This window comes from Phocoena sinus, chromosome 4 (genome assembly GCF_008692025.1).
Source record: "Phocoena sinus isolate mPhoSin1 chromosome 4, mPhoSin1.pri, whole genome shotgun sequence".
NCBI lineage: Eukaryota > Metazoa > Chordata > Mammalia > Artiodactyla > Phocoenidae > Phocoena > Phocoena sinus.
In genome coordinates, this window is record NC_045766.1 from 78,845,488 (window position 1) to 78,867,678 (window position 22,191).

General features: G+C 46.6%; 2 protein-coding genes across 8 annotated transcripts in view; one reads left to right on the forward strand and one right to left on the reverse strand.

Moving 5' to 3' along the window:
* Positions 1-10,252, forward strand: part of GSK3B (glycogen synthase kinase 3 beta) — a 202,975-nt gene extending 192,723 nt beyond the window's left edge. For all 7 annotated transcript variants that reach the window (XM_032629875.1, XM_032629878.1, XM_032629872.1 and 4 more), the window contains one exon: positions 5,369-10,252. Coding sequence is in view for 5 of the 7 variants with exons in the window: in XM_032629878.1 (XP_032485769.1) it covers positions 5,369-5,436 (68 nt within the window). In the remaining 2 variants the exon portion in view is untranslated. The remainder of the gene's footprint in view (positions 1-5,368) is intronic.
* A 3,914-nt stretch (positions 10,253-14,166) lies between these two features.
* Positions 14,167-21,139, reverse strand: NR1I2 (nuclear receptor subfamily 1 group I member 2). The gene is given in 9 exon segments (XM_032630749.1): positions 14,167-14,311; positions 15,510-15,615; positions 15,975-16,100; positions 16,302-16,435; positions 18,472-18,482; positions 18,484-18,716; positions 19,065-19,095; positions 19,593-19,780; positions 21,010-21,139. Coding segments are annotated over 9 exon segments (975 nt in total). The 5' UTR covers positions 21,011-21,139.
* Between the last annotated feature and the right edge of the window lie 1,052 nt (positions 21,140-22,191).

The following is a 22,191-nucleotide window of genomic DNA, read 5'->3' on the forward strand; positions in this document are numbered from 1 at the left end:
TGTCATTTTTACATCTGAAGTCAGAGTAAAATTGGTCTCAATACAGTACATGCACAAATTCCCTTTGCCATATCCAATACAAAAGTCACAGAACCATAGACTCTTCTCAGCATTAGGGAAAAAACAATTGAACATCTGATGCAATCTTTCTTGCTTGTACAGTTTATTAGGAGCATACCTAATTTTGTAGAGGGACTTGGTTCATGGGCTTGTGAACACAAACCCTAACTGGCATTTAAGTTATTTGACCTATATGTATGCATTAGTTATCTGTTGCTGTGTATCAAGAGACCCCAAAATTTAGCAGCTTAAGAGTAAACATTTCGGGCTTCTCTGGTGGCACAGTGGTTAAGAATCCGCCTGCCAATGCAGGGGACACAGGTTCAAGCCCTGGGCCGGGAAGATCCCACATGCCACGGAGCAACTAAGCCCATGCACCACAACTACTGAGCCTGTGCTCTAGAGCCCGCGAGCCACAGCTACTGAAGCCTGAGCACCTAGAGCCCGTGCTCCACAACAAGAGAAGCCACTGCAATGAGAAGCCTGCACACTGCAATGAAGAGTAGCCCCTGCTCACCACAACTAGAGAAAGCCCGCATGCAGCTACGAAGACCCAAAAGTAAAAAAGTAAATAAATAAACTTTTAAAAACGAATAAAAGACAAAAATGACATTAAAAAAAAGAATAAACATTTAGCATCTCACACAGTTTTCATGGGTCAGAAATTCAGAAGCAGCCTAACTGTATAATTCTGGGTCAGGATTTCTCATGAGGTTGTAGCCAAAATGTCAGCCAGGGCTTCAGACATCTGAAGGCTGGTTGCCTGGGGCTGGAAGCTGTACTTGCAGGATGGCTCATTCGTGTGGTTAGTGACTCTGAGCTGGCTGTATGCAGGAGGCCCAGTCCCTCACCACGTGGACCTCTCCGTAGTGCTACTTGAGTATCTCACATTGTGGCAGCTGGCTTCCCCTAGGCCAAGCAATCCAAGGAGGAGAAGGTGGAAGCCACGTGTCTTTTATGTCCTAACTTTGTAAGTCACGCACCATTATTTCTGCAATATCCTGTTGGTTACACAGGTCAGCCCTATTTACTGGGGGAGGGGACTGCATGAGGGCATGGACATCAAGAGGTGCATGACTCACTGAAGTCATCTTCGAGGGTGGCTACCACAATGTAAAAGAACGGTCTTACACCTTCCTCCCCCAAAACTGATTATTCTCTCCTTTCTCCCTCAAGTCCATTCTTCATTTGGTTTGTTGGTTGGTTGGTTTATTGTGCAGCAGTATCAGAAGGGTGGTAATGAGCATTGGTTTCTAGGAATGTTGGAAGTCAGTGAAACATCAGCTCTATAGTTGTTTCCAAAACACTTGTATCTCTGTATACCCCGTAGAGACTGTTTGAAAATTAGATAATAAAATAGCCATCCTCTTAATTCTTCATATTATAAATTCACCTGTTTTAATGTAGTAACTCTTTAGTTAATAGAAATAGACTTCTGGAAATCACACTGGATTATGTAGGGGTTAGGCCTGAATGAAAGTCCTCTCTCTCCCTTTGCTAGGAAATCTTTTCTGCTTGTCTCCTATAGGCATAAAGGTAATCATATTCTTCCTCTGTTCCCTCTGTGCTCAGCTCTCCACTTGTTAGCTCTGTGACCTTAGACACATTATCTCATCGCTTTGTGCATCCATTTTTTCCCATTTGCAAAATGGGTGCAATAATTGTACCTGTTTCTTGCTTTGTAGGCTAAATGACATGCTTGCAACATACTTAGTATGATGTCTAGCACATTGGTAAGCACCCAGATGTCAACAACTGCTACCACTGATACTTACTGTGGTGGTGATGGTGGTTATTGCAGTCACACTAAACTATACATCTGTGTATTTCTAGATGTTTCTTTTACCTTTCCATTTATTGGACAATTACTAAGCACTTCTTAGGCCTTATTACATAGATGGGTGGTATTATCACCATTTTACAGATGGGGAAATTGAGGTTAGAGAGGTAAAATAACTTGTTCCAAAATCACACAGTTATTAAGTTGTACAACTTTGTGAAATTGGATTAGATTTAAGGAAGATATATCACTGTGAACTTCAGAAGAGCATCTCAAGACTGAAAACAAGAGACTATATAGTCAATCTTTGACTCTTTATAGTTGGATCCTTTATAATCAAAAGATCTTAGTTTAAATCATAATGCCAGGTTGCATCACTTTTACCAGTACATATGTAAAGGGAAGGGAATGAAAGAGAGGCAAAATGAGCTTTGCTGCTTTTAAAGAGTTACTGTTTAGACATAGAGAACAGACTTGTGGTTACCAACGGGGAGGGGTGTTGGGGGGGATGGACTGGGAGTTTGGGATTAGCAGGTGCAAACTATTACATATAGAGTGGATAAACAACAAGGTCCTACTGTATAGCACAGGGAAGTGTATTCAATATCCTGTCTGATAAACCGTAACGGAAAAGAATATTTTAAAAAAAGAATGTCAAAAAAAAAGTTACTGTTTTAAATGCTTGAGAAGAAAAGTTACAGAAATTGCAGTAAACATCTAAGTCTAGTGACAGTTTATCAGAATTTTAAATTAATGAACATTTTTATTATAGAGGGTCCATATTAATTCAGATTCAACTCTGTAAAATAAATTTACAGACTTGACAGTGAGATCAAAATAAGCATGTACCAAGAAGAACTTTAAAAACATAGTTTTGCTCATTTAGTAAACCAGGCAGTCTGTTGGAGCTACTATTGAGTTTATGGAGAGTCACGTTTGTTTGTTTTGCTTTTCTCCTCCCTGTGCTTTGTCTCCCTCTGAAAAGCAGAGAACTCTCCTTTCTCAGGAAGGACATGTATAATTTGATTTTAAGTAGAGTTCATTGCACAGGGCGTAGGGTTTTTGTTTCTTTGTTTTTGATGAATGAGTCCAGTGCTGTGACTTTATATTATCCTGTGATATCAAGGATAATTGTAATCAAAATAATTAGCTGTTAAAATTTTACTCATTAGGTGATTTGGAAATAATTCAAAGAAAAATAAGAGATCATTAAATTACAAACCTGAGGAACATGAATGTTTTTTATTATTCAGAACGTGATTTTGTTTCTGGTTATATGCCCACTTAAAAGGCTTATGCTTTTTATTATGATCATACAAGCAGCCTTTGAATTTATCCAAGGAAGGGAAGACTAGTTTTGGGAATGTCATAAGCTCATAGGTAATAGCCGCTGAAAGGACAATAGCAGATTAGTAGCTAAATAAGATATTGCCAAAGAGTAAATTAATGTAATGGGCTGGCTGGCAATGTAGAGGAGCCTTGGTGAATGTTGGCCAATAGCTAATGGCTGCTATAGCCAGAGCTGCTAACACTGCTGGTATGTGTGCTGATCTCTTAAGTCCTGAGGAAGACCAGAATTTGACAGTTTTACCTGTCATCTTCACATGTTGAAAATGAGAGGAAAGTGCTGTTTGATGATAAGCATGCAGGTTCTGAGTGTCATCCAAAGCATGAGAAATGCTGCAATAATAAGCATGGGTTTGTGAGGAGCATTATAATTCTGAAATATCTCTGTGCCAATATCTCTGTGCCTTCCAGGCTTTCTCAGGAGTGTTGTTTTTAATGTAGCCTGTGCCTAAATTATGAAAATGAACATTTTTCCTGAGAAAGCCTTATAGGAGCCTGTGGCCTGGATAGGAATTGATGTTAGGTTATTGATGCACAGAACTGGGATGATCATTGAGAATAAAACTCCTGCTAAGTAGGGCATATCCAGGAAAAACCAAGAGTTAATGAATGAAGTATTAGTACAATTACTGACTGATTATTGGGAAAGGCTGTTTGCCTGCCTTTGGAGACTAGGTTATATGCTATATATCATATACCCTCTCTTGCCACCTGTCCATGTGCCATGCAGATAAGTTAACATGATGCCATGCCCTGGGCAATATGAAACTAACGCGTGGATCCTGATGTCATAATGTCTGTGCTTATTTTCATGAAAATAGTGCTATAGATGTTTTGAAGGAAGTAAAATGAATTAAGCACAACCATTCTTATTAAGAGATATAAACATTTTTTCCCCAAAGGCTGAGTTAAATGTATATAAGGGTAGATTGTTTTGAGGAACAATTGGGAATTTAGGAAGGAAGTATAGTTTTTAACGGGTTGCTATCAAAATGATGAACTGAATAGCTAATCCTTAAGAGTTCCTTAAGCTACAGTTGCTGTGTATCCTTGGGGTCTTTTGTTTCTTGCTCAATTAAAAAATTCAAAGTAGAAAGATCCAAAGACCAAATGTTGCCTTCAACCATAACATTTACTCTACTCAACATAGGATACAGGAGAGCTACAGTCTTGAGAGAGAGACAAAACTTCTGAGTCTGTTTTTTGGTGTCCCTAGCCTTGATAGCCAAGGGTGGTGGACTTCTAGGGCGATGGCTCTTGGAAGTTGCCCATCTCAGTCAAGCCACCTCCCTTCTTGCTCAGGGCTTAGTGTGAAGTTTTTGAGAGAAAATTTGCCTAGCAGTATATTCCCAGTCACGTGTGTGATGACAGGGATGCCACTTGACAAGCCACTGAAACAGTAGTATCTTGCCTACCCGAGATGGAGAGCCAGTCTGGACACAGTTAAATGTCTGTGTAAATGTTAATGGAGGCTGTGAAATAATAATGGACCTTAAAAAGTGTGAGTGGGGGGGGGCAGGGGTTCAAGTTAGTTGTAAAGTTATATGTATTTTTAAAGGATTAGGTAAAGTAAGCTCAAGTGCTAAGACATTTGACTATAAGATGCTTTATTGAATTGAATAAGGGAATTGGTACTACAATGGCTGAAATTTCCTTTTTGCTGGTTGTGTCTTCCATTTGTGTGAATAACGAAGGGGGACTGTACCTAGAAAGCAAGCAGCTGAGTTTGATTTATGCTTGGTGCTTCTCCCATCACCACTGACCCATATTACTTTCACTGCCCCACTCATTCACCCACTTAAGCAGATGGCATATGGTAACACCATTCAGAATTTTTAGCAAGTTTTCACAGCTGTACACTGTTCATTTATTTTCAAGTGAGCTAGAGTCCAACTGAGTATTCATGCTCTGCTAATCCCAGCTGTGGCAAGAGCTTTGACAGAAATGGTCTCTGGCTCCCTGAGTCTGTAACTTACTCAAAGATACCGTCTTCTCTGTACCAAGACCTGGCCAACGCACATACTTAACTCTAAGCAGAAGAAAATTCAGATTTCATAGTATTGGCCATATTCAAAACAGTGTTCCAGATGCAGCTCTCAGCCTGCAGTTGAGGCCGCGTACTTTTCTCTCTGGGGTGTTACAGCATTGTTCATGCTCTCTCTTGGGGCTTTTGATTTGCAGATGCTAATGCTGGAGACCGTGGACAGACCAATAACGCCGCTTCCGCATCAGCTTCCAACTCCACCTGAACAGTCCCGAGCAGCCAGCTGCACAGGAAAAACCACCAGTTACTTGAGTGTCACTCAGCAACACTGGTCACATTTGGAAAGAAAATTAAAAAGAGAAAAAAAACCTGTTCATTTTAGTGTTCAATTTTTTTATTATTATTGTTGTTCTTATTTAACCTTGTAAAATATCTATAAATACAAACCAATTTCATTGTATTCTCACTTTGAGGGAGACCCAGGGGTTGGGAGGGGTCGTGGGGAGGGGAAAGCGGGGCACTAGAACACACAGTCTCTCTCCCACGACAATCTTTTTTTTATCAAAAGTCTGCTGTTGTATACTTTAAAAACAGGACTCCTGCCTCATGCCCCTTCCACAAAAGAAGAAAACTTTGTTCTGTGCGGAAGTTTTTTTGAACTTTGTTTTCTTTTAAAGTCAAGTGTAAGACTTGGGTATAGTGCACAGCTTGAAATTGGTTGGGAGCTTAGCAGGTGTAACTCAATGGGGACTTAAATGTCACTTGTAAAATTAATCCATATCCTCGGGTACTTGAAGACATGCCTTTGGCATGTTGATGGCAGGTGTGGCAGACAAAAAAGGAAATGTGTGTCATTTGTAACCCTGGAGGTCAATAAAGTTTGAATTTATAAGGGGAAAATTCTTAATTGATTTGTTAAGGTTTCATTTTGCTCTTAATCAGTGCTAGTGGTGAAGAAACTTACGTAGGAAGCTGTCAAAGGAGGAGCGTGTGTGCTCTGTGTGTGGATCTTTGTTTGCCTGACCAAAGGTTCTCTATAAATCTTAGTACAATTTTAATCTAGTGACCTAGGAGGAGACTAAAAAGGGTGCTGAGCTGGCCCCTCTGACTGCAGAGGTCAAAAGCTGACGAACCTGGAGGAAGGGGACAGGCCAGGGGCAGGTCTCACCACTGTGGATGAATTTGTCCAGATTTTTTCTAAAGTTGCTTCCCTTGGAAAGATACACTTGAGAGGACATCATAGTTAAATAATGTGAACTATAACAGTCTACTGGTTTATTTTTCATATTTTTTAATTGCAAAATGAGCTTGCAGAAAGTGCCACATTCTGCACATAGTTCTGATTTTAAATCCAAATCTAGAATCTGTATTTAATTTCAGCCTTTTTAACCTCGTGCTTTTTAAATTGTATTTATTGACGCATGTGAGATAGACCATTATGATTTTAGATGGTAGGAATATTAAAAACTACACATCAAAATGATATAAACAGTCACTTGTACCTGCTGACTTTATAGGAAAGCTGATTATATAAATGTGTGTATATATGTTATATACATAGATTCAATACTGCCTTTAGTTTTGGGTTTTTTGTTTGTTTGTTTGTTTGTTTTTGTCCACAGTATCAAAATTGACTGGTTGAAGCATGAGAAGAATGTTTCCCCCCAAACCCAGTTAAGAATTTTTGTTTCTGTTTTTCTTTGTATAATCAGTGAACAGTGTAAGAATCAGTCTCTGTTTTTGAAGAAAAAGCAATATTCCTTGGAAAGCAAGGAGAATTGAAGGATTATGTTGGCAGTGAGGAAATAGATTTTCACAACTAGTTTGGTTTATATGTTTAAGGTTGACATCTATGCGGGCCTTATATACTCTAAAATGAACCTTAGTCACCTTGGTGCTTATGGGCCATTACTTGACCTAAGGAATCTTTAAGGCACAATCAGTTGTACTTTACATTTAAAGATCACTTGAGTGATGGCCGCCTTTCCCGCCTACCTTCCTTCCTGCCCCGTACACCTTCCAAGGTTAGCTGATAACTGTAGGGCTGCAGAGCTGAGCCCCAGATTGTGTGTAACCTCCTTTCACCCTCCTTGTTGCCACCTTAGGACATGTTAGGGGTCTCGCCCTCCAGGTGATTTGGAAGTAGAGTGTCTTGGCAGCCCTCATGCAGGTCCCGGCACCCTGTCCTGCTTCTTAACAAAGTGTGTGTGACTCTCCAAGAGAGTCGTACTGCCTGCTGACATGAACCAGTACCCAGAGAGACAACGGTGAGCCATCTTAGTTTTCACTCACTGTCTGGCTAAGCTCTTAAGCCACAGAAGCGTTTCTCAAACCTCTGGTTATATCAGAGTTCATGAGAAGGGAAACACACTCAGTCAAACCAAATCAAATTGAATTTTACTTTGCATAATGAGCTTCCGAGAGCAAATTAAGATTTGAAAGAAGTCTGAATCAAAGTGTGTGGCAGCATAATTCCTAAAGGGAATGGCTTTGATAGACCATTTTCAGAAAAGATTTATAAAGAAGCTGGACAGCAGGTCTGTGACAAAGGAATGGACCTACTTTCAGACCAAACTGCCCAGCCAAACATTTGGACACAGACACTACTCTGGACTTGGTATACTTGCTAGAGTCCATAAAAATCTGTGCTTGTTTTAGAAAACACTTTCCCCCCACAAATGGGGTAAGAGAAGAAGAGAGAAAAGTCAGATGCTTTTCTCTTATTTTATTGTGTGTGTGTGTGTGTGTGAGGGCTGAGGTGCATGATTTTTCTCTCTCAAGGATCATGGCGGGATCACAGAACTCTTTTATACAAGTGAGATCCAGGTCTCTGAATATCTTTTTGTAAATAATAATAATAATAATAAAAAGCTCCTCACCAAATTCAAGCTTGTACATTATATTTTCTTTCAATGTGTTTCAATTTAAGTTTTATTGTTTTGTATGTAAATATGTGGACCCAGGAACTGTTATTAATGAGCAAAAAGTTACTGTTCAGGGCAGTGATTCTGTTTAATAATCAGACAAATTGTAGACGAGCTTTTTAAAGCCATATAGTTTTAACTCTGTACAGTAGGTACCGGCCTGTATTATTGTAACAATAACTCTAGCAATGTATAGTGTATCTATATAGTTTGGAGTGCCTTCGCTTCCATGTGTTTGTTTTTTTGTTTTTCATTTTGAAGTTTTAATTGGTTTCTCTCTCCATGTCTCCCTGTCCCGCCCCTTTCCCTTTGAAATAATAGCTCACTCATAACACATTATCTTTGCTCCTTCCACAGTTAATTTCAGTGATACCATGCTCAGGAGTGGAAAGAGGAAACCATGTTCATAATCTCATTTCATTTAAGCCCTGCCTTTGATTTGGTTCTGAACATCTGTTTCCTCCTCAGTTGCAGTGACCAGTTTCATTTCACTCGGTCCATCCAGGGACTTAGTGTAGTGCCAGGGAGCCCTAGAGCTGGAGGATATTGAATAGATTAGATTTTGCTCGTCTCTGTCCCCAAACCCTAACCATGGGTCTTACAAACAGCAGATTCCAGGAGACTTCCACCCTCTCTCTCTCTCTCCTCCTTGTCTACTTCCCTCCCAAATGAGAGAAAGAAATAGAGAGAGAATTAGATTTATGAATCAAAGTTTCTTAATGTATCAGTTTTGATACACGAGTGGTCTAAAATGCTGTGGTGCAATTCCTAGTGGCTGCTGCACAATTGCCGCCCGCGTGATGAGGACTGTTGTTTTCGCAAGGGAACTTTCCTTCCTCCTGCCACCTCTACCCCTGTTCAATGAAATGTCATTTTAATTTATCTTTGAAAAAAATGAGTTTAATTCTTACTGTGTGCACATCATGAAGGCCTTTTTCGAAAGAAAAAAAATCAAATTTGTTTTGCCTCCAAGTACTCCATATGTCTTGAGTAGAATAAAAAAACTTTACCAAACCAAAGGTTGCTATTTTTGAAATATCACGTGTTCATTCCAGCAAGGCGGAAGACTGCACCTTCTTTCCAGCAACGTGCTGTGTCCTTTTTTTTTTAAGTCCTCTTAATTTTTAGACACGTATTTTTGATTTGTGTTTTAACAAAGCCTGCCTAACCAGTCATCTTGTCTGCACCAATGCAAAGGTTTCCGAGAGGACTATTGTATTCTCTATCCCTGTGGATATAAAGACACTGGCATTTCATTTCTTTTTCCCTTTCCTTTTTAAGGGATTTAACTTTGGAATCTTCCAAAGGAAGTTTGGCCAGTGCCAGATTCCCAGAAGTTTGGGGATTTTTCTTTGTTTTAAACCAAAATTGTATCTGATTCTTCTTGTTCATGTTAGTGGTCATCTAATCACAGAGTCGAACACTTTCTCCCCTATACAGAAAAATAAACTAAGCATGCTTTACAATAAAATCTGTCTTTTCTGATAGAAACCTGAGCCACTGAAAATAAGAGAAACAACTAGAAGCAGAGTAGAGTCCCAGACTAAGGTCTATGTTTGAGAGGCTTTGAAAGTAATCCCTGGGGTTTGGATTATTTTCACAAGGGTTATGACATTTTATTCAAGTTTGTTGCTCCGTTTTGCACCTCTGCAATAAAAGCAAAATGACAACCAGTACATAAGGGGTTAGCTTGACAAAGTAGACTTCCTTGTGTTAATTTTTAAGTTTTTTTTCTTACTATATCTGTCTACAGGCAGATACAGATAGATGTATGAAAATGTGCTTGCCTGTAAAATTTGCATTCATAAATGTGTTGCCGATGGATCACTTGGGCCTGTACACATACCAATTAGCGTGACCACTTCCATCTTAAAATCAAATCTAAAAAACAAAATTTATTATATATATATATATATATATAAAGGACTGTGGGTTGTATACAAACTATTGCAAACACTTGTGCAAATCTGTCTTGATATAAAGGAAAAGCAAAATCTGTATAACATTATTACTACTTGAATGCCTCTGTGACTGATTTTTTTTTTTCATTTTAAATATAAACTTTTTTGTGAAAAGTATGCTCAATGTTTTTTTTCCCTTTCCCCATTCCCTTGTAAATACATTTCGTTCTATGTGACTTGGTTTGGAAATAGTTAACTGGTACTGTAATTTGCATTAAATAAAAAGTAGGTTAGCCTGGAAATGAAATTAAAATTCACAAGTGTGTGGTCTTTATTTCAGTACCCAACCTTCTTTTCTTCACCCTGCCTATTCTGCCACTGCAATATGTAGACACATCACCACTTCGTTCCTCCAATTAGAGAAACATGAATCTTTGTTATAAAAATCAAGATGTGAACACTAGTTCTCCTTCTTTCAAATGATCTTATTCCATTGTATAGCCCCAACAGGTGCAGCTTCCATCTTGGAAACCTTTGGCTTTGATGTAGAGGAAGCTTTGCAGACACTGCTTTGAAAAGAAAGAATACATCCCTGAAAGGGACGAATTTTTAAAATGTGTATAAGCTGCTGTCTGATTACTGTGTTCATGGTTTGGTGTAGCTGTATTTTCTTTTAACTTTCATCCCATTAGTAATGGTCTTTGGGAGTATCTGTGAATTATATGAACACCACAAACAGTGGGGCTGTACCTCCCAGGTAACCAACACGTTGTGTTTGAGTCTGCTCATTTCCAATACTGGATGATGTATGTAAACATGTTATGTCTCTTAGTGCAAAAAGAAACATCATTTTTTTTTAGGGCTGGCTCACTCTGTCAGGCCTAATCTAAAGGCTAGATACAAAGTCATGTGACTGCTGCTTCAATAAAAACAAATTTATATTGGATAAAGTCTGGTCCTCTTTATTATTATTGTGGTGGTGTGCTTAGCTAATATTTGTAAACTAGTTTAACATGTTTACCAGTTGCGGGGATTTGGGGGGAAGGGTGGGGATCAGCACAAATATGCAAGATGTCACTTGTGGGATGGGTCTCCTGATGGCATTGAAGTGCATTTGTTTGGGATATACTACTATCTTATTTCCTGCCATATTTGAATTGGGATTGAGCAAGATATCTTTTTAACTTAAAAACTCCTGAAAGACTGCATCGTTAATTTCTAAGGTCTTCCAAAATGTTGTGACGAACCAGTCCTTCAGGATCATGTCTCAGGAGAGCAGTGATGCTGGATGCCAGTTGAGAAGGGGCTCTAGAAGTGTAGTTAGGAAAGGGAGCGCTCAGGTTGCAGCTCCCCATGGAGAAGTCTGTGAAAGGAAGGGAGCAAAAGTGATGAGGCTGTCACCCCTCTCTCAGGTGCAAAAATACTTCACCCACCCACTAGCACCTTCAGGTCTAGGAGAGCTGCAGTTAAGGGGAAAACTTTTAAAACAGTTGTAGAAGATGGCATGATGAGGCCCACAAGTTGTCAGAAGCTGGGAAGGGATGGTCCATTAAATGTATGTTTCTCTTTACATCCTCTTTTCTCCAGAAAGGAGAGGACACCCTGGGCCTTCCCACAAAAGTTGTTGATGTCAAGGCTTTAACGATCCTTAAAGTCCGGGCCAGGTAGAGATTGGTGGTGGAGGGCTCTAACAGGGCAGCCAGAAGGTAAGCAGTAACTTATTTAGAAGGGCTTTTCTCCTGAGCTTTGGAGACTGACTCCATCCTCACCTGACTGAAGCAAGACCTAGGAAAAGAATGGGGGCCACAGGGATGCCTAGAAACTGACATTTAGTTCAACTGCTCAAGGGCTCAGCGAAGGGAGTATAGGGAAATTCAGATGTTTGAGAGTAGGAAAGTTGAATCTGGCTCCTAGCCCTACAAACTGGAGATGCACAAAGCTGCCGAAAGGAAGTATCCAGTGTGGGCTCTTTGGTGCATCTAACATTGTATCTTAACTGCGCTTGGACTGCACTTAGTTTTTATAATATATGTAATTCATATGTACATATCAATTCAATGTTTGTGAAACTGCCCAGGTGTCTTTAAAATCAATACTGGGAGATGGGAGTTTACTCTACATCCCACCTTAATCTCACCTTGCTCTCACCTTATCGTAGTCTACGTTTAACAACCATTTCAAGCTCTTGAGTGAATAGCACACTCAAAATTATTTCAATGGGAAAGAAGAGATGTATATATGAATACAGTTAAATGACATTTATATTTCCAAATGAGCATAATTAGACACAATTACTGGGGGCAAAATCTGCATTCATTGTGTTTGGAAAGAGGAGCTCCTTTCCCCTCAGTTTCTTTTCTAAATATGAGTGCGTTCTATGTCCCCTTGATGCAGAAGAGGCTGGAGGGATGGCAGAGAATATGTTTGTTTGCTTTGATTTATAGTCTCAATGATTTATGTTCTCCAAGTTTGGCCTTCCTGTAAAATGGTAAAAGCTAAGCCAGTATCTGTTTCTTAAAATTCAGTTAACTTGTAGCTTCATTTGCATCAAAATATTAACCATTTAAAATTAATTACTACATTTTAAATCATTCATTTTAAATTTTTATATAGAATAATTATGAACAAACCAAGTTAAGTAATGCATTTTTTCAAAATAAATTTATTTATTTATTTTTGGCTCCGTTGGGACTTCGTTGCTGCGCACGGGCTCTCTCTAGTTGCGGCAAGCGGGGGATACTCTTTGCTGCGGTGCACGGGCTTCTCATTGCGGTGGCTTCTCTTGTTGTGGAGCACGGGCTCTAGGCGTGCAGGATTCAGTAGTTGCAGCACACGGGCCCAGTAATTGTGGCACACAGGCTTAGTCACTCCGCGGCATGTGGGATCTTCCCAGACCAGGGCTCGAACCCGTGTCCCCTGCATTGGCAGGCAGATTTTTAACCACTGCGCCACGAGGGAAGCTCAAATAATGCATTTTTATGTTCTCACACCAACAATCTTCAGATATGTAAAGGGCAATAGTAAAATAAGTAAAAATTTAGAAATATATACAAATAGATCTCTATTTCACCACCCCCACATTTCTTTTTTCCCCCAGAAAGGAAGGCCAAAAAAGGCTTAAATCTAGCCAAAAGTTAATTATTGAAGTCCTCTTGCCTTGATTTGACGTTAACCACAGGATCATATTTGCTAAGCCTGGTTCTTAGGTGTGTGATGCCCTATGTAAAGTTAGTTGAAATGTAATTTTCGAAAAATGCAGCAACATTTTTACTCAAAGTGGTTACAAACAAAGCAGACACCTTCATACTCTTCAGCTCTGCAAACAGGTGTGTAAACAGGAACACATTTATTAAGTGCCGTCAGTACAGCCTCGTCACAGAGCCTTCAGCATTCCAGCCTCAGGAGCCACCCAGCCCCAGGTCGGTTGTGAAGCAAATCTGCACCAAGTCACACACATGTATAACCCCTTCGAGGTCAGGATCCATGTCAGTCAGCATGTATTCCCCACAGCAGGTTGCACATTGTTGGTGCTTAATGATGTGTTTTAATGGATGCAGAGACACAGAATGAGGTGCCCAGAAGGAGGGAAGAATAAACGCAGAGACAGGTAATGACAAGCTTGTGACATTTGGTGCAGGCCTTCTGGCCTCTCTAAAAGACTCCCTCAGACGCTAATGCACCTGCTGGTGGACACAGGCCTGAAACCCACAGAGCAACTCAGGACAGGAGGCTGTGGGTTGGGAACGGCTGGCGAGTGGGAGACAGGGGTAGCAGACGTAGCAGTGAAAATACCCAAGAAGCTAATGAACTTGGGTGTGGGCATAGACCCTCAGATGCCCCAGCTCCGGGCACCATATCCCCTATCCCCTCTCCCACCATGATACTAGATCCCCAGACCCAGGGCCTTTTCTAAGGGGAGGGTGCCCTTGCCTCTCGATCGATAGGCCTGACCGAGGGGCCAGCATACTCTTCATGTAAGGCTCTAGGGCTCGGCTCTCCCCAGGCTGAGCTGGGGGCTGAGGAATGCTAGCCTGCCACCCTCACAGCTGTCTTTGTGAGTTCCCTGGAGAGGCAGGACCTGCCCGGCATTGTCAGTGTCTGTCTGTGTGGCCCTAGGAATGGTGGCTCTGGCTCCCAGGGCTCTGGCTCTGACTGCTGTGGGGCGGCCACTCAGCCGTTTGTGATGCTGAACAACTTCTGCGTGAGTGGGGTAGCGAAGGGGTGAATGTCCTGGATGTGCAGCAGCCACTGGGTGTGCTGGACGTTGATGCTGCGGAGCTCGGTGAGCATAGCCATGATCTTCAGGAACAGGAACCTGCCGGCCAGTCAGGGGAAGGGTTGGGGGTGTGGCCCGCCCTGCCCCCACCCACCAACACTGGGGCCCCTCTGAAATTGAACACATTTGAGGGTTTTCATCTCAGGTTTTCATCTCATCTCACAGGTCAGCCAAGAGACAAGGCTTGGCTGAATTCCTTAAGCTTCCCTTTCAGCCTACAGATGAGGGGGCAGAACAGCCTGGGCCCTGCAGGTGTGCACCCGCCCTTCCCACTCGCACCTCCTCCTCTGGGCTTGAGTCCCTGTACACAGGGACGTCTGTGGGAAAACCAGGTATTGCAGGCACCACGTGAATAGGTCATTCCAGGGGTACATCACTGCCGTGGCTAATGGACGGGGGTCAGGATGGGGTGGAGTAGCTGTGGAGGCACGGGCCGCAGGCAGCAGTCCCTCCCCGGATCTAGCCTGAGATCTGGTGTCTGAGACACACCTCGTGCCTCAGTTTCCCCATGATGCCTCCTGGCTCCGTACAGGGGAGGACTGAGCAAAGCAAGACACGGCCACCCCCAGCATCCCAGGAGGCCAAGCTCACAAGCCAGCTGCAGCGGAGGCCAAGTAAGGACTTGAGGTTTTATGTTCGCACTAACACACCCAGTGCTGGCCTTCCCCCGTCCAGCCTGGGACCATGGCACCAGGTCACAGGGCTGCTGAGGCCCAGTGAAGGGGGGGTAGCCTCTATCTGGTCAAGCCCTGAGCAGCCTTCCTCCTTCGGGTTATGACCAGAACTAACTAAGGAGTCTCCTACCCCGTTATCTGTTGTTTGTCCTGGGAGGTGGTTAGGTAGTTAGTGCTCAAGGGTGTGGGCTGTAGACTTGGCCCGCAAGGATCCATCTCCAGACTCCACCTGCCTGGGGCGGGACCTGGGTCAGTCGCCCGGAGCCCCCAGTCCTTTACAGGATATGATGGCACCCACTGCATGGGGCTGTTTTCAAGATGAAAGGTGATATGCATGTAAAACTGCTTGGCACCAGGGCTGGCTCTTCTCAATAAACAGTAGTTGTTCTAGGTCGACTGGGCAGGAGGCCTCAGTGGAGGTCACAAAGCAGGGTCCCAAAGCCCTGATAATTAGAGGCTTCCCCAGGAGCAGCTGTGGTCTGCGCCCCCAGAGAGACCCAGAACAGTCGGGGGCCTGGGGGCAGGGCTCACACCCCCTCACACCCTCTCTGCTTGCTGCTCACCGGTGGGCGGGCCAGGGCCGGTTGCACTTGATGTAGGCCTTCAGGGTAATAGCGAACCACTCCTGCAGCCGGTCCAGCAAGCGGCACTGCCCCACACCCGGGCGGTCTGGTGGGGAGGAGAAGGTGGTACGGTCCCCGCAAGGCCATGGGGGCCGAGACAAGCTTGGTCCATCCCAGAGGGGACAAATTGCCAACCACTTTCCAGGGCCAGGAATTCCCAGGCAAGGAAGTGAGGGGGGCGCTAAGAGGGCTTTGTATCACCCCTCTGACCCTAGGAGAAAACAGCCAGAGCCCCCATCCTGGCTGAGCAGTGAGTGGAGGGCGAGGCCATCAGTTGGGACCTTCCCTGGGGAAGGCAAAGGAGGGGCTGCTGCCTCCCTCAGCTGAAGCTGATGGGGTGTGAGCAAGCCTGGAGAGGTGGGCGAGGGGCACGGGGAAGCCAGGTAGGACAGGTGGGGTTATCACCTGGAGAGAAGAGGGAGATGACCTGCATCAGCACATACTCCTCCTTATGCAGCTCCAGCTTCTTCCACATGTAGTGGAATTTCAATACGGGCTCCAGTAGAAGCTGCTGGAAGCCACCTGTAGGGTGGGTGCAGGCTGGAGGGGTAAATTTCTCAGGAAGCTGACCCAAGACCCAGACTTCCCTCACCAAGGTCTTTTTTCCCATTGCCCAATCTTATGCCCTGCAATCCCAGGACCCATGTAACCTGGCGTGGCTCCTCTCCTCCCTCCACGGCTGTTTCCCACCCTCTGCCGGGGCAGACAGGCATCTCTCGGGCACCTGCAGGGTTTCCAAGCAGTAGGACAGCTGACCACACTCCCAGGTCCTGGTCTCTGCATTGAACACCGTGTTGAATCTCAGCTGGCACAGCTCAAAAGCGGCCGCCTTCAGCAGGGAGATCTGGTCCTCGATGAGCAGGTCCCTGGCAGCAAAGGATAAGGAAGAGATGCCGCTTCCTAGGAAACTGCCACAGGCCATCACCCCGTCCCATAGTCCAGAATCAGGGCGGGAGGGTGGTGAAGAGGAGAGGGAGGCTCCTCCCCCTGCGGATTATTGCAGGTGCCTTCAAACTGCCTCCAATCTCTCCCTGTCCCAATCCAGCAAGCAGATTCCTCCTCCCTGCCGTCTTCCTCTGGTCTCCTGCTACCTTCAGGGACTCTCCACTGCTGATGTAGCTTGGTGTCCAGGCCTTTACAGCCTAGCCCCATCACCTCCAGCTCCCTGCACAGCCACTGACCCCCCAGCCGATGCCTTGGCTCCTGGTCCCTGGCCTCCTGCTTTCTGCCTCGGTTTCCCCACTTGGAATGAGTACCCCTATAGCTTCACTTAAGTAGACTCTGCTAGTCCTTTGGGCCAAGCTGTCCTTGTGCCTCCTAGAGGTCTTTCCAGACTGCAGTCCTTTTGCAAGTGCCAGTCCTCCAGCATGAGTTCCATGCAGCGGGGCTATTTGCTTCCTGCCGTCTGTTTTGGATTTGCTGTTTCTTCTGTTTCTCTCCAGGCAGCCTGGATGCCCTGAGCTCCACCCGTAGCACTGAGCACAGGCCCAGCCACAGTGGATGCCTCTAGTATTCACGGTTAGACTGACACCCCTCCCAACCTGAGAGGGGCCCCCATCTCCCCACTGATGGAGGCATTCCAACTGAAAACCCAGGAGGGAGCTCTTCAGGAGGACCTTTGCCTGGCTTTGGTCTCCTCGGGAGTTCAGTCCCTTCATTTAGATCCACAGCGTTGAGCCACCGATGCCGTGAACTTGATCTTTTCCTTCCGTGTGTCCCCGCCGCCGCCCTCACCCCCCGCCCCGCCCAGCTCCCAGCCCAGGACCGGGCAGGGGACCGGCTCTGGAGGCTGTACTCTGCTTCCAAAGCTGGCCCCTCTGATTAGCTGCGATCCCGCACACGTGCCTTAACCTTGGTTTTCTATCTGTGGGATGAAGGTGAGAGCAACTCCTGCCGCCTGGGGTGGCTGTACCCCAAACTGGTTGTCATGAGAAATGAGTGGCCTCCCACCCTGGTGGTAGGGTCTGGGTCATGAGATGTTGGTGGGGATCTGCCAGGTCTATGCGTGGAAGGGGGCCTTTCTCCCTGCTCCCTTGACCTACTCTGCTGCCATCTGAACCCCACTCCAGCCTGTGGCCACCATCACCCCAGTAAATAAGTCCTACGTGTCACCCACAGGGCAACCTGTGGGCTCCTGGAAGAGAACCTGCCCTCTGCCTGCGGATGAAATCAGGGCTCCTCATGTGTGATTCAGCTCCACATGCCCAGGCCTGGCAAGGCCAGTGGCTGACCCCAGGGAAGACACGCCCAGTGCCATCTCCAGCCCTGACAGGCTCCATATTGTGTGGCTGTGGTTACCACCACACCAGAAGGGTCCAGGGTCTCTCATTCACCCCGGTTGCCCAGTGGTTGCTGCCTTCACGCCTAGCTCTGGGGTGTTCCGGCCCCTTGTCCTCCTTCTCAGCCTTCTCTGGGCAGCAGACTGCCAGTGACCCCACGTCTGTTCCTGGCCCTTTCCTTCTTCTCCCTCTGGACTTCCTTCCTTTTCCTTCCAACTCTTCCTTTGCTCTGGAACTGTCAACTTGTGATTCCTGCCCCTTTGCGGGGAAATGGGGAGGGGGATTACTTTCTGAACGTCCCCCGTGTATGTGATGAATGCTCTTCCAGATATTTTCTTATTCCACACAACGGCCCTGCAAGGTAGGCATTATTAGCCCCTGTCTAGCAGATGAAGAGGCTGAGACACAGGTTAAAGGGCAGGCCACAGTCACAAAGCTAATGAGCCATACAGACAGCGAGGGCTCCATTCCCCAGCAGGACCAGGTGGCCTGGGGGCAGAGGTAAAGGAGGGTCTTTTGGCACCAACGTCCCCCAAATTCAGAGAAATCTACCCCAGACCATTTGAACCTATTGGCCATTTCCTGCTCCTTTCCACACCATCCACCCCACCACTGTGTCCTACCTGAAATAGGAGAATGACTTTGGCAAAGTTGATGATGCCTTTGAACACGTAGGTTGACGTGTCAGCCATGTGGGGCAACGGGGAAGAGATCTCTTTCCCACTATTGTCGGCTGCGGGCTTGTAGTTCCAGATGCTGCCGTCTTCCCCCCGCAGCTGCAGGGAGACCTTCACTGAACGTAGATCTTCCCTGATCTTGCACCACTTGGCAGCTTCTTCATTTGACTGAGTCTGCAGAGACTCCAAATCTTGTGGGCACGGCTAAGCACCTCTGGCAGCTGGGACATGAGCCGGGAGGGGGAGAGAAGAGAGGAGAGACGGCATATATTCCCCCAAACAGGTTCTGACACAGGCCCCAGACAGGCACACACAGCCACAGCTGCACCCTGAGTGGCTGCACGGTGGCAGGAGTGTACACCCCATCTCCACACACAGCACTTGTTCCTTCTTTTTGGTCTTCTCCTATCAGGTGGATCTGTTAATTCATGGTCCCTCACATCCCTGCCTGGTCAGGGGTGTGTCCCAAGCATCCCTGACCTTGCACTCAGGAAACTCAGAGAAAAGGATCTGGGAGCTAAATATGGAAAGAAACAGACTTTGGAGGCCACTGGCTACCAGTTCTCTGAGCTGGACGGGTCACCGAGATACCTGTGAGCACAGGCGGAAGAGGGCACTGGGATCAGACACGGCTACCATTGCTGAGATCACTGGAGTTTATTGGTTCAGTAAAACCAGTTCACAAATGTCATGCCCCCTGCAGGTCCTGCCCCTGTCCTCATAAAGCCCTGAACGCCAGCAACCCTGGGGCAACTCAGCTGTCCATAACTCCATTTATGGCACAGACTCAATTTCTACCTGCTGCGAAAGGAGAGAGCAGAGTTCCTGACCTGAGCATGAGTCAGAATCACCTGAGGGGTCTTGTCAAGGCACAGACTGCTGGGCCCCCAACCTCAAAGTTTCTGATTCAGGAGATAGGGGATGATCTGAGATTTTTGCCTTTCTTACAAGTTCCCAGATGCTGCTGCTGCTGCAAGTCCAGGGGCCACTCTTTGAGAACCGCTGGGAATGAGATTGGGGTTCTGAGGAGCTAGTGCAGGAGCTGAGCCGTCTCTAAAGCCTCATACCCGGAAATTCTTGAAATGCATGAAGATGCCATCAAAGGTTTTCACCTGAGCGATTATCAACTCCCTGATCATCGTCTGCTGCTCTTCAGTCAGAGCCTTGGCTCCAGGGGGCTGAGTCCCAATCTGTTCTCTCTTCTTCCTCCTGATAAAGGCCCGCTTCTGCTCCACGGCCGTGTCAGACATGATCACTGCAGGGATAGCCAGAAGCAGCCTCAGGTGCCTGCAGGGGCTCGGGCAGCAGCAGCAGATGGGGACATGCTTGTGACAAGAAACCTGCCTTTTTCCAGACTCTCAAGGACTCTGGGCTCCTCTGAAGAAACACTTGGGGAAGGATGGGTTCAAGACAACTTCGTGGAGCGATGGGAATTGCTCAGGCTTCTGGATCTTAAGGCACCGGCTTGAGTGACGGTTTTGCCACTTTCTAGTGGTGACCTTGACAGGCTCCCTAACCTCTCTTGCCTTCAGTTTCCTTCTTGGTAATCTGCAGTGACAGTGCTCACCTCACACTGCTGCTAGGATCAGACACTGCACAGGAAATGCCTAGTACAGCTCCTGGTACATAATAGTTGTTCAATAAATGCACTCGATTATTCTTTTATGGTGGATCAGATACCAACAAGACTCCTCAGAGGCCCCCAAGATCTCTGGGACTCCAAGACCCCAGAGAGCTGGGACTACTGCTTAGCAAGAAATATCGACTCCAGCCACTTCCTATGTAGCCGGTAGCCTTAGGGTCTTCCCTGGATTTCTGGGGCCCACTTCTGTGTGCAGAGCAAAGCTGTGGGAATCCTGGCAGGGAGGGGACGACAGGGACTGCTGGTCTGCAGGAAAGGCTCTCTGCCCAAATGTCCAAGGAACTTGGCCTCTGAAAGTCTGTCCAGGGTCTCGGGTCCCTCTGTGACTGATGGAGTGAAATACGCTCTGGTAGCTTCCAGCCTTTTCCCCATGCGCTTTAATCTCAGAGTCCCTGGGAGCACAGTTATACCAAAGCTGGACAGGTGAAATGAGAACCCCCCTGTCGCTGGCGGCACACAGTTCCTCGGAGGACGCCGGGTCTGGGCAGCTGGTGGAAGGCGGGGGGTCATAGCACACCACGTGTCTCCAGCTTCCCGTCCCCAATTCACCGCCCCCAATTTGCCTTAAACAACTATGAAGGGAACAAAATGAATCACACAAGTGCAACAGAGGGGAGAGGCGGGCACGACCCTGGCCAGAGAGAACCTGGCCTCCCAGAGCAGAGAGCGCAGACGCGCTCCTCCCCTCCACCCCTCCAGGAGAGGCAGCTGGCCTCAGGCCGACGCCCGCCCGTCTGCGCACGCGCCCGCACACATCCCACGGCTGCGCACGCGCCCGCACACAACCCGCGGCCCGAGCCTGCTCGGGCTCACGTGCCGACGCCCGCCTGCGCGGCTTGTACTGTCTTTCCTGCAGCCGCTCTCCAGGAACTTGCGCAGGCGGCAGGCGGCAGGCCCGGCACTGCCGCCGAGTCTTCCGGATGATCTCGTAGGTGCCTTCTGGACAGGGCACCAGAGCCGGGCGTTGCGTTTCATGGCTGTGCTGCGAGAGGACAAAGAGCAAGAGGTAGGCCGCGTGGGGCACTGGCTTCCAGTCCCCTCCCGACATGGACACTAGTCACACCCTCTGTGGGCCCTGCCTTTGCCTCTGAGTTGGGTCGGGGCCACAGGAGGGGTACAGGTGGACGCTGTTCAGGCGTCTGTCGGTGGGTGTTGGGCTTCCCCAGGGGCCCCGGAGCCGGCTGGAGGAGGGGAGCCGGGGAGGAGACTGTCCTGCAACATTCATGCAGGAGGTGGGCACTGCTTCCAACAGGGCCTGCACCAGAGCCGCTTTCTGGGGTGCTTCAGCGCCAGGCCGAGCCTCAGTCTTTCCCGCACCCTGCCCTCTTCCCCCTCACTCCCAGGCGCCCCCAGGTTTCTGTGGAGGCGGCCTCTTCCAGGATTTCTCCTTCTTGGAAGAGGGAGCCGGAGGAAACCTGTCCCCAGGGGTATAGAAGCTCCCTGCCTTCCCCAGTCCCCATTCTGGACTGGGGGGTCAGGGGCAGCCAGAGGACCGGGTAGACTATGGGAAGCTTTCTACCTCACTGGACAAAGGCTTCCCCCTTGGAAAAGCAGATTCTCCTGATGGACCTAGGGGAACAGAGAGGTTCAGAGGCCCGTAATAGTGGGGTGAGCGTGCACTGCACCCACACGTCCCCGCACAGCTGTGCCAGGAGGGAGACAAGGGGGTAGATGCCTTTTAGAGATCTTAACCGTCTTATGGCCTAACCCGTGTCTCTGTCCAGCTAAGTGTCTACACATGCTGTGTGCGCAGAACTCCCGGCAGAGCCCCGTCAACATACAGGAGCATGACAGAAAATAAAATGGTGGTTGGTTTAATTAGTATGTTTGGGGGAGGTTTGTTACTTGGCAAGAGATCATGGAAACAGACGGCCTGGAGCTTTGTTAGATGTCGATCTGGACTGGGGTCGATGGGGTGCCAGCCAACACCCCCAGTCTTGATCCTATTCCACTCTTACATCAGCCCTTCTTACAGAATGATGCCCTGTGGGCAGGAAAATGACAGTGACTAGGTGACTGGTATA